Source organism: Manis javanica, chromosome 4 (assembly GCF_040802235.1).
Source record: "Manis javanica isolate MJ-LG chromosome 4, MJ_LKY, whole genome shotgun sequence".
Taxonomy (NCBI): domain Eukaryota; kingdom Metazoa; phylum Chordata; class Mammalia; order Pholidota; family Manidae; genus Manis; species Manis javanica.
Genome location: NC_133159.1, coordinates 108396940 through 108409023, shown reverse-complemented (window position 1 = coordinate 108409023; position 12084 = coordinate 108396940). Strand labels below are relative to the sequence as shown.

At 36.0% G+C, this 12084-nt stretch overlaps 1 protein-coding gene across 4 annotated transcripts in view; it reads left to right on the top strand.

Moving 5' to 3' along the window:
- The window catches only part of ARNT (aryl hydrocarbon receptor nuclear translocator), a 114966-nt gene that overhangs the window by 91728 nt on the left and 11154 nt on the right, over positions 1-12084 (top strand). For all 4 annotated transcript variants that reach the window (XM_037003215.2, XM_037003213.2, XM_037003216.2 and 1 more), the window contains 7 exons: positions 1015-1228; positions 3768-3981; positions 5228-5330; positions 6819-6884; positions 7268-7353; positions 8872-8948; positions 9605-9739. In XM_037003215.2, the coding sequence (XP_036859110.1) occupies positions 1015-1228; positions 3768-3981; positions 5228-5330; positions 6819-6884; positions 7268-7353; positions 8872-8948; positions 9605-9739 (895 nt within the window). The remainder of the gene's footprint in view (positions 1-1014; positions 1229-3767; positions 3982-5227; positions 5331-6818; positions 6885-7267; positions 7354-8871; positions 8949-9604; positions 9740-12084) is intronic.

Below are 12084 nucleotides of genomic sequence, written 5' to 3'. Positions count from 1 at the left end.
CTTTTATTCAAATAGAATCCTTAAGTGTTAATAGAAGTAAATAAAAAATGTAAAGCAAAGCTACTTAGGTAGAAGCAGAAATGAAATGTAGCATGTTGTTTGTTCTCTCCTTGAAGAATCCCCGTGGAAAACACTGAGGAACTGTTGGACTTTTCAAAAATCCAATTTGGAAACTACTGGATTATTCATTTTAATAACAGTAACATTCTATCTTGATTTTAAGGAAGTCAGTATTGGAGATGTGATCTACTTACCTGTTGAGATCTACATTGTCTGTTTTCAGTTCTTTAAGCATCCTGCTCCCATTCTATTCCTGCTTGCCAATTCACTTTGTCCCAAACTAAGAACCCATAAGGAGACCTCTAGAGGTGATGGTATCTTACATCTCTTGAGCTCAGTGTACTGACACCGCACCCAGATAGAAAATATAGGACTTCATGCACGACTGGGACAAATAAAACTTCAAAATCTTCCAATTCTGCTTTCTAGGGTTGAGAATAAGAGAGAAGTTTAGAGTAAACATTTTATAAACCCCGGGAGTCTATACTGTCAATTCTTCTATCAGCTATTGAGCAACATACTTGCGTTGGAAAAAAATTGGTCATTTTATGTCTTCAGCCTTCAAAAAGTTGAGTTAGTAAACATGAAGTCATCCAGATTGAGGTTATTTGTCTCTCAGGAACTTAATAAAATCAACATTTTAAAAGACTATTGTTTCTTAAAACATTTTTTTTGTTCTGAGGGAGCAATAATTTGCATAGAGAGTAAAGTTTCCAGGAGATACAATTGTTGGTATGTGCTTATTCTCTGTCTGCCTTGTTAACTTTTATTCCATGCTTGCTGTGCATGAGAAGGTTGGCAAATCTTACTCTAACTTCTGAGACTTAAGTACTGCTAAATCTAAATACCACATTTCTTCAGTAGCTCACTTGGTGTCCATATCACTCTCCCTGCTCCCAAATGGCCAGATGTGACCACCTGGATGGGGCTTCTCCTCTTTCTCTCTCTCTTCAGGGAAAATCATAGTGAAATTGAACGGCGCCGACGGAACAAGATGACAGCCTACATCACAGAACTATCAGACATGGTACCCACCTGCAGTGCCCTGGCTCGGAAACCAGACAAGCTAACCATTTTACGCATGGCAGTCTCTCACATGAAGTCCTTGCGAGGAACTGGCAACACAACTGCTGATGGCAACTATAAGCCATCTTTCCTCACTGATCAGGTCTCTGGGACACAGCTGAGTTCAAAATATGTTGAAATTTTTTATCTTTTTGGGTAGATGACTATAATCCTGAATAGTGCATTATCTTAGGAGTCAGTGCAGAGCTGAGTATATAGGTTGTCTAAAGGACAAGAATTTGACTCTTGAGAAAAATTCAAACCATAGAAAAGTGAGTTTTTATTGCCAACAGTGACATTTATTAGCATTCGAAGAGTGAGAAGTAGAGAAGACTTTGTAAAAACTATTTAGCAAGCTTATAGGTATTTTAGAACTTCATACATGAATACAGCCTTTGGGGTGTAAGAAGAACAGTGGAATCACAGGGAGAAGAGATGACTATCATGGAACCAGTCCTCTTCCTTGGCTTTAGGGTGATAGAAGATAGAAGAAATCTATTTCTTATTCCTGAAGCTACTTCCAGCTTTGTTCATAAAAGGAGTCAATAATAGGCATCATTGTTGCTTAGATGGGCTCTTCTGCACTGCATACACTGTGAGAAAACAGAGAAGGCAAAACATTTATAGCCTTTCAGGAACTCAGTCTGAATGTGAATATGTGAGTGGCAGGATACACATGTAAGTTGAAAATACAGGAAAGTGCATACAGAGAAGAAATGCCATTTAAAAACAATGTGTTTAAAACAATTTATATGGAGCTAGATAAACAGCTACTGAAGGATGGCTAAAGTGAATAGAACGACCAGGCCTGAGTGAGGATGGTCAGCAAAGATTTCTAAGTAAGGAAGGTATGTTCTGTTTTGATTATTAAAAATAACACATGGTTATTGCAGAAAAATTTGGAAAATCCAGTAAGTATAAGGAAGAAAAAAGTTCACTTGTAATGCCACCCTTTTATTCAAAGGATTAGAAGGAAATAATATGGCTTGCAAGAAAGCATTAAGAAGAATTTTTCAAATAGCACAAATTATTCATATGTATGTACATTGAAATGGTGAATCAGTTTGTTCTAACAGTATGTATAACAGGTATTGATGCAGGAATCCCCAGTTATGCACCTTTTATGGGCTAACCAGGTGCTTTGTGAGAAACATAAAGAATGGTAAGAGTTGGTCACTGGTAGAAACAGTTGTAAAAAAATAAATGATAATATAAACACAGAATCAGTTCCAGCATAGAGGTGCAGTAGTTAAGTTCTATAGGAATGCAAACATGGAAGATGAAGAATAGGGGAATACTGTTGTAAATATTGAAAATAACTCGAGTAAAAGTCTAGTGAGAATAATTGCATTATTCAAGGAAAATCAACTGGCTTAGCTTGCCTTAGGAGATGATAATAGGAACATAGGCTGGGATCTGATGATGGACTATTTGGTGTTAAGTTAAAGAATTTAGATTTTAATTTTTAGGCAGTGAGGAGCTATCAAAAATGTATTAGTAGAATTGGTAGCATTTTAAGGATGGATTGGAGAGAGTGTGAAAGCAGGGAGACCATTTCATTAGTCTTGGCATAAGATGACCAGGGCAGTTACACAGTACTGGAAAATAGAACTGATAAAACTTAGTAACCACTGGAGTGTGAGAGAGAGTAGGTTTATTTGAGGTTTGTAGCCTGAAAGGAAGGGGATACTGTTAATTGAGAAAGGAAATGCCAGGGGAGCACAGAGAATTGTTTTTTGGAGGGGGAAATAATGACAGATTTTGAGATGTTGAAATTAAGTTGCTGATAGAATATCTATTTGGAAATGTGTAACAGATTTTGGGATTCGGGTTTGCTTAAAGCTCAAGAAAAAAATTAGGCAAGTCTGGAGATACAGACTTGGGTAGGAGTAGATATGATTTCTCAGGGAGAAAGTATGGTATAAATAGAGAAAAGAACTTAAGATAGAACCTTAGAAATGACTATACAGACTTGAACAAAGGAAAGGGAGCTTGAGGTAGAGAAGGGACATTCAGAAAGGAAGCAAAAGTTGGAGGGTGGTGTCATAGAAGCTAGAGAAAAATAAAATTTAAAGGATAGAAGGAATAGCATTGTCAGATTCAGCAGAGAGACTGAGTGAAATGATAGAGACCCAAGAAAGGAGACCTGAATTGGCAGTTAGGAGGACGTTGGATGACCTCTTGAAAAAAAGCATGAGTGCAGTGGTTTAGAGTAGAGACTGCAGTGGAATTGAGAAGTAAATGAAAGGTAAGAGAATCAAGCCAGTGAACATAACACTCTTAGTATAAGCTTGGTACTTTAAAAAAGAGATAAGTTGGGCAAACTTGATCATTTTATAGATACGAGGGGAAAGAGAAAATGGGAGTATCTGTAAAGCCTTTTTATTCCTCATCTTGAGTCCTGAGAAGAAGAGGAGAGGATAGGGACATAGAGACATTAAGGAAATATCTATCGGAAAAACCTATCTTGTCAGTAATGGTAATTACATATAGGGTGCAAAGCTGTGGCTGTGGATCAGACAGGAGCCAGCACTTTGGTTATGGAAAGATACATATGGCCTGAAGTATCTTAGTTCTTTCCATGAATAATAATACTTGGTTTTTTCAGAGTTCATTACCTCTTATTTCTCTTCCTTGGGCAGGAACTGAAACATTTGATCTTGGAGGCAGCAGATGGCTTTCTGTTTATTGTCTCATGTGAGACAGGCCGGGTGGTTTATGTCTCTGACTCAGTGACGCCTGTTTTGAACCAGCCACAGTCTGAATGGTTTGGTAGTACACTCTATGATCAGGTACACCCAGATGATGTGGACAAACTTCGTGAGCAGCTTTCCACTTCAGAAAATGCCCTGACAGGTATGAGTTATGTAAATGGAAAATGAATGGAAAGTCCTTTCTTCTTTTTTTTTTCTGGGACACAAGAGGTGTTTTAGCTCTTAAAGTTGTTCACTGAATCTGTCAAAGCTTCTAAAATACAAGTTTTTTAATATACATGCAGATAATATACTTCATAGCTCATCCTTAAAAATGTTTCATTACTCACAATGCTCATATAAAAGTTTACTTTAACCTTAATATTAGTATAAATAAAACAGCAACAGCTAAACCAACAAAAAGTGTTTTTTTTCCCCATTCAAAAAAAATTATCCAAGTTTCTGTCTCATTTGAACAGGTAATTTACCTGGCATATTTTTCTACCCACTGTGCTTAGCTTTGGCTTTACATTAGGTTCTATGAGAATAGATGTTTATTTTAGAGGGGAGTGATTATCAGTCAGTATGTAAGTTTTTATTTTTGTTGTTATTTGTAGCTGTACTATTTTTCTGTCTTGTTTTACTTTTCTTTTAACCCCTATTTTAATGCTATTCACTCATTTTGCCAGCTTGGCTAAAGGAAACAAGTCTCATCTGCTCCTAAGAACTCCGGGAAAAATTTAAAAATAGAAGCAGATCAAAATGGCAATTATAGTAAAATGCAAGAAGGTCTATTATGATCATTAATGTTGGTATTTAGTTTTTCCCTGTTAATGTTTTTATGAATTTCATTTTTTCTGTTTCTTCTTTTCCCTAAAGTTGCCGTTGGTTTCTATAAAGGGGGAACGATTTTGGCTTGTTACAGATATGTGTTTCTATAGCATATAAAGTTAATTTGTTTAAACCAATGACATTCACTCAGAGTGTGTGTGTGTGTGTGTGTACGTGTGCATGTGTACATACAAAATAATTATATATAAAATATGTAGAAATACATTAAAATAACCCAAGAATAAATAAAATATATTTAGAAATACAATAAAATATAAAATAATTAGACCCAAGAATAAAATCTTGCCTTTTAAATGCCACCACTACTCTCTACTCCTACTGTCCCTTGTACAATGTTATTTTTTCCAGTGCTGTCTTTGTAAAAGTAAGATTCATTGATGAGAATTTGAGGTATTTTAGGTTTGGAAAAAAATCCATGCCCTACTTGGCCTATTCTGTTACAAGCAGAGATTGGAGGGCGTGAATAAGATGTTTACCTATCTCTGCCTCCAGTACCTCTCCTCCTCTTCCCCGCACACAAGAATACACTCCAGATTGCTCTTTACATCTTTCTTTAGGACGTATCCTTGATCTGAAAACTGGAACAGTGAAAAAGGAAGGTCAGCAGTCTTCCATGAGGATGTGTATGGGCTCAAGGAGATCATTCATTTGCCGTATGAGGTGAGTGACAGGCTGAGGATTGTGATCTGACATAGGAAGAGTTAGATGCTGACGGTTTGATTTCTGGTCAGATGAGTTAAACTTTTAAATCCAAGATCCAGTTGGATTAAATTTAACTCTCAAGAACCCATATGGATCATAACAGAATGAAGTGTTGGATAAGAGAACTAACATTTACTGAACTCCTGTGCCAGACATTACAGTAGGTACTCTATGTTTGTCTGCTCATTTCCCACAGCTGCCCTGTAGGGTAGAATTCATGGTTAGTAGTTTGCTGATAAAAGAAAAAGAGACTCAAAGAAAATTAATTTCCCAGGATTACATGGATAGTGCCTGATACAGGACTTTGTTTTAATCCATAGTAATCATACTCCAAAACCTGTATTTGTTTCCCAGTACATTTGGAGACAGCCTCCATGTATTCAGAGCATTTCTTCATTTTTCTTTTTTTTGGTAGAAATTTGAGACTGTTTTTTGGTTGGTATTCAGTGTTTATAAGTTATATACTATACATTTTACGAAAGGATGGTGGTACTTCCTACACAGATGTTTAAAAGATATCTCTTAGTCATAAAATAAATTCAGGTAGTATAATGGAAATTGTCTACATTGTACTGAGAAGTTGCTTACTAGAAGTGATGAGTAGGATATTAAGAAATATTTCTTGAGAGAGTTACAAAATCGAATATTATTTGGCTTAGTGGCTTAGAGTAGCTTCTGAATTCAGACTCCTGGATTTGCTCCTTATATTCTGAAACCTTGAGCAGATGAAGTGACTACTTTATGTTTTGTTTTCATCATCTAATATCAAGATTTATTTTAATATCATCATAAAGTTGTTAGGAGGACTAGAAGAATAAATATATGTAAAGATGCTTAGAATAGTGCATGACACATATGATTCTATGTAATTACCTATTACTATTTTAAATAAGGAAGGAAAGAGAACATTGGAGAGAGGGTCCCAGTATATGGTGTGGCCTATGCAGAGAGATAGGCAGAAGCAAGATACAAATAAGGAAATGCAGCAGGTAGATTCAGTTGCCACATAGAGCTTGGATCAGCAAACCACAACTCTTTATTTGTAAATGAAGCTTTATTAGAACATAGCCATACCTATTTGTTTACATATTGTTGATGGCTTTTTCATGTTATAAAGGCAGAGTTGACTGGTTGCAGTAGATTGTATGGCCCAAAAAGTTGAAAATATTTGCTGTCTGGTCCTTTACAGAAAAAGTATACTGATCCCTAATATAGAGAATCTGTGCATTTGAAGAGCATACATTTAAAGAACATTTTGACCTCAAGTTCTAGGGCAGTTACAAGTTTTAGAAATAACCAAATCTGACTTGTCATCCTTGTTAGGAGCATTGTTACCTATTTTCTGTCTCTAGTTTTATTCAGAGCCTCTTACCTGGCAGTTAATGGCTGGAAAATTCTTTGATGGTGTAGCTTAATTGTTTTTAATTTCTCTGTTCATTGAAACAGGTGTGGCAATAGTTCTGTGGACCCAGTCTCTGTGAATAGACTGAGCTTTGTGAGAAACAGATGCAGGTGAGATCCTAAGCAGTGAAAAATCAAAGGGATGTCTTGTAGAGATCATCACTTTTCAACTATCTTACTGTAGTATTTCCTTTCTTGGTCCTTACCTTCATCCCTCACTTCCCAGTTACTTTTTTTCTGGCAGTATTTTCCTGAACTTGATCACTCTGTTTAAGGAAGTTGCCCTACCACTTTACCTTTTTTCTTCCTACTGCAGTACTTTTCAGTTGCTTTATTTTTGCTAGGGTCAAAAAAATGGTCGTCATTTTTGGGTGGGAAAGGTCCAAGAGTGACCTGTTTTCTAAGTATCTGAGCCTGAAGTTAAAGATACTAAGCCAGCATTGCCTTTAAGTATTATGGGTAGGGTTTTCTCCTCACACCTATAATTCTTCTAGGAATGGACTTGGCTCTGTGAAGGATGGGGAACCTCACTTTGTGGTGGTCCACTGCACCGGCTATATCAAGGCCTGGCCTCCAGCAGGTAGGAAAGTTGGATAGTGATTGTCCCCTTGGTGCAGCAGGTTCCTCACAGAATCCAAGAAAGTTAGCTAACATTTACCACGTATCTGGTATATGGAATAGACTTTGTTATAAACTGTAAAAATAGGAAAGAAAAAGCAGACTCCTCTTCCCATACGGAGCTTATATTTAGTTGGGGAGATGGATTACTCAGACTTGAAAATGACTCAGTGTTGGCTGTGTCACAGAATATAGTTTTTAAATGTGCAGATTTGTAATGTATACCAATGTTCTAAGTATTTGTGTGCAAAAAAACAGTTGGCATACAGTTAATTTGGGAAAGCTTTGTAAAAGTAGGAGCAAGACCGAGGGAGAGGGGGGACATGGCTTGATTGTAGTAATGTACAAAGGGGACATTCTCTTTAAAGGTGTTAAATCAGAACATAAGCAGATTAGCTTTACTAGAGCTTGAAATCAAACAAGGAAGGTGAGAAAGGTGATTGGGGTGCAGGGATCAGCTTTTTAAGCTGGCTTGTCAAGAATTTCCAAGTCATAGCAACTTTATTACTTCCGTGCTGGATGAGTATGACTGAGAAGTAGGGGCTGTAGGGAGACAGAAACTAAAAGAAAAGAAAGGCAAGGTGATGTGTTTTGGTAAGATATTAAACTTTGGATTTGGGAAAACCTGGGCTTGATTTTGGTGTTGTTATTTACAAGTGGTATAACTTAGAGTAAATTGCTTGACCTTTATTATAAAAACCTCAGTTTTCTCATCTATAATTTGGAGAAAATATATCCCATGTAGAGTTACTGTGACTATTAGATTTAATATAAGAAAAGCTCCCAACCCAGTGCCTAGCATATGATAGGCACCCAGTAAATGGTAGTTAAAGGTAATTAAGTAATTTAAAGTAGTAATGACATTTGAATTTTTTAGTTTATAAACTACGTAAATTATACATTTGCAGCGTGCATCGTATTTCATACTTCTTTATAGCTCTCAAAGAAATACTGTTTTTCTTGATAAAAAGAAGATAACTATGCAAATAATAGAGGGAAAAATGCATCCTTTTGTCCTTTCCACATAAACCATTGATACATTGGCTTTTCTTTTTTCAAAGGACATGACCACTGATGTTTGGTTTAATTTCATTTTTGGTTGTTTGCTTACTTTAAAAGTTGCGGGTTGGGCAAAACGTCTGTCCCCTGTCTATGATATGGTCACAGAATGAATGGTGTTTGTTTTGGCCCCATAATTTTTAGAATACTTTGGGTGGGGCCTGTACTCTGCAGTTTTTAGTTGTAATTATTAAATTAATATGGGTAAAAATATGTGAGTTAATATGTGTAAAAATACTTAAACCAGTAACTTGGCATATATGGTAATTCTATATAGTTATTTATCTTTATTATCATTCATCATTCTCTGATGTTTCATACTTAGCCTCTTCATACCTACTTGTATTTTAAATCTTTACCTATCTGACTTCAGAAGTTGAGTTTGAGAGCTCTGTTAAACCTTTACTTCACCTTCTTGAAGGTGTCTCCCTCCCAGATGAAGACCCAGAGGCTAGCCAGGGGAGCAAGTTCTGCCTAGTGGCCATTGGCAGATTGCAGGCAAGTATGAATTTTCTACATCTGTATCATCCCTTTTCAGTGAGAAATCCCTTCAGGACCTGTTCATGTTAATTTTCTTTTACTCTCTGAATACAAATGAAGAAGTCTATAAAACCTCAAATATTTGGAGGGATATGGCATTCATAGTTAGTATTGCTTTTCTTGGATTTAGCAGAAGCTAAAGAAGATAAGAGCTGAAGGGGGATCTTTCTCCCTTATTTTTCATATTTTTAGATTTACAGTGCTGTATTTTCTATTACCAACTAATTTCTTTTGCTCCTATACAAGAGAAGAGAGATCTTTTCATTTTTATCATTATATGACTCACAAAGGAGAAGTGGAATTATTTTGATTCTTCTCATAAAATTAGATAAGTTTCTTGGTTACTTAAGATGGTAATTTTTCAATCTGAATAATGAACACAGCCCAGCTAAATGAAAGTAGATGGGTTTTAGGTTAAATGAATTTTTATCTTTCTTTACAAAGTTGGTGAAGAGTACATGCATGGGAATGGAGCTAGGTCTTATGCCTCTCTGATTGTCATTTTTCCTTTTCTGGATGGGATGTGAAAGTGTAGAAATTTCTAAAACTGGGAGCCTCCTCTGTGTAAGTGACCTTAAGAAGATGGGAACTCATTTTTATCTCTTTACTTTCAGGTAACTAGTTCTCCCAACTGTACAGACATGAGTAATGTTTGTCAACCAACAGAGTTCATATCTCGACACAACATTGAGGGAATCTTCACTTTTGTGGATCACCGCTGTGTCGCTACTGTTGGCTACCAACCACAGGTGAGGAGCTTGAGCTATTACACCATTGATACTTAGGCCTGTTTTCTCTTGGCTATGTTGAGATTATTCAATCCTGTATCCAGAGATGGCCAAAATTTACCAGTTCCTGCTCAGAAAAAGAGATGATCCTAATCTATCAGTAGCTAGATTTACTGTCAGTTTCCTACCAAGGGTATCATCTAGAACTAGAAAAATGTGTCTTCTGAAACCAGGTGGGAGCAGTAGGCACAAACATGTATTTATTTTTTGTTACATACTAATAGAGATATTACTTGTGTAATCCCCTAGATGCATAGTAACCCACAAAATTATGAATATTTAGCAACAGTTATGATTTTTATTTAGATTTCTCATTCAGCAGACCAGGCAACTATTAGAGTTGAGAAATAAGCCAATATATAAAGTCATTATATTCAAACTGTAGTGGCCAGGAGGGACTTCTGGCTATGGCTTTGTGAGAGAGGTCGGTGAAAAAAGGTCTTGAAAAAGAACAAAGTTCAAAGATTTGTAGTACCTAATTTAACACCTATTCTAAAGCTGTTAACAAGACAGTGTGGTATTGGTGTAAGAACAGATATACAGATCAATAGACCAGATACAGTTTATTCTCACATTGATGGCCAATCTGATTTTCAGCAAAGATGCCAAGACAATTCAATGGGGAAAAGAACTCTTTCCCCAAATGATTATGGAACAATTGGATATCCATATGCAAGAAAAGTAAATAAAAGAAGTTGGACTTTTAACTCACTTCATACATGAAAATCAACTCAGAGATATAAATGTGTAAGAGCTAAAGTTATGAACTTCTAGAAGAAAATAAGAGAAAATATTAGTGATCTTGTGTTAGGCAAAAAAAAATTTTTTTTTTGGTATCATTAATCTACAATTACATGAAGAACATTATGTTTACTAGGCTCCCCCCTTCACCATGTCCCCCCCACATACCCCTTCACAGTCACTGTCCATCAGCGTAGTAAGATGCTGTAAAATCACTACTTGTCTTCTCTGTGTTGTAGAGCCTGCCTTGTACTGCCCCCAAATTATACATGCTAATTGTAATGCCCCCTTTCTTTTTCCCTGCCCTTATCCATCCCTTCCCACCCATCCTCCCTTTACCTTTGGCAACTGTCAGTCCATTCGTGGGTTCTGTGATTCTGCTGCTGTTTTGTTCCTTTGGTTTTTCTTTGTTCTTATACTCCACATATGAGTGAAATCATTTGGTACTTGTCTTTCTCTGCCTGGCTTATTTCACTGAGCATAATACCCTCTAGCTCCATCCATGTTGTTGTAAATGGTAGGATTTGTTTTCTTCTTATGGCTGAATAACATTCCATTGTGTATATGTACCACATCTTCTTTATCCATTCATCTACTGATGGACACTTAGGTTGCTTCCATTTCTTGGCTATTGTAAATAGTGCTGCGATAAACATAGGGGTGCATCTGTCTTTTTCAAACTGGGTTGCTGCATTCTTAGGGTAAATTCCTAGTAGGCAAAAATTTTTTACATGACACTAGAAGCATGATTCACAAAAGAAAAAACTGATAAATTTGTTTGCATCATAATTAAAATTTGCCTTCTTAAAAGGAAATCATTAAAAAAGTGAAAAGACCAGTCACAAACTGTGAAAAAATATTTGCAAATCATGTATCTGAAAAAGGAATTGTAACACAGACTACATAAAAAGCGCTTACAATGCATTAAGACGAACAGCTAGTAAAAAAAGGCACAACATATGATTAAACATTTCACCAAAGAAGAAGTATGAATGTTACATAAAAGGATGCTTATCATCATTGGTCATTAGGAAAGTGCAAATTAAACCATAGTGAGATACCTCTATATGCCCACTAGAATGGCTGTAATCAAAAAGTGTTGGCAGGAATGTGGAGAAACTATAACCTGCATACATTGTTGGCAAACATGTAAAATGGATAGCCACTTGATAAAACATTTTGGCAGTTCCCAAAAAAGTTAAACACACACTTAGAAAACATAAGCATACATAAACATACACTTATCTTACAACCTAGCAATTCCACTCCTAGGTATTTACTCAAGAGAAATGAAAATGTATACATACAAAGATTTACATACAAGGGTTCATAGCCGTAATATCATAGTAACCAAAAAGTGGAAACAGTCTAAATGTCCATGAATTAGTGAATGAATACACAAACTGGTTTATGTATGTTAGAATACTGCTGAGCAATAAAAAGGAATATACTGTTGATAACATACAGTACATATGAAGTTTAAAAATATGTTAACTGGAAAAAGCCAAACCCAAAAGACCATTTATATGAAATGTCTAGAAAAGGCAGAACTAAAGAAGTAAAAA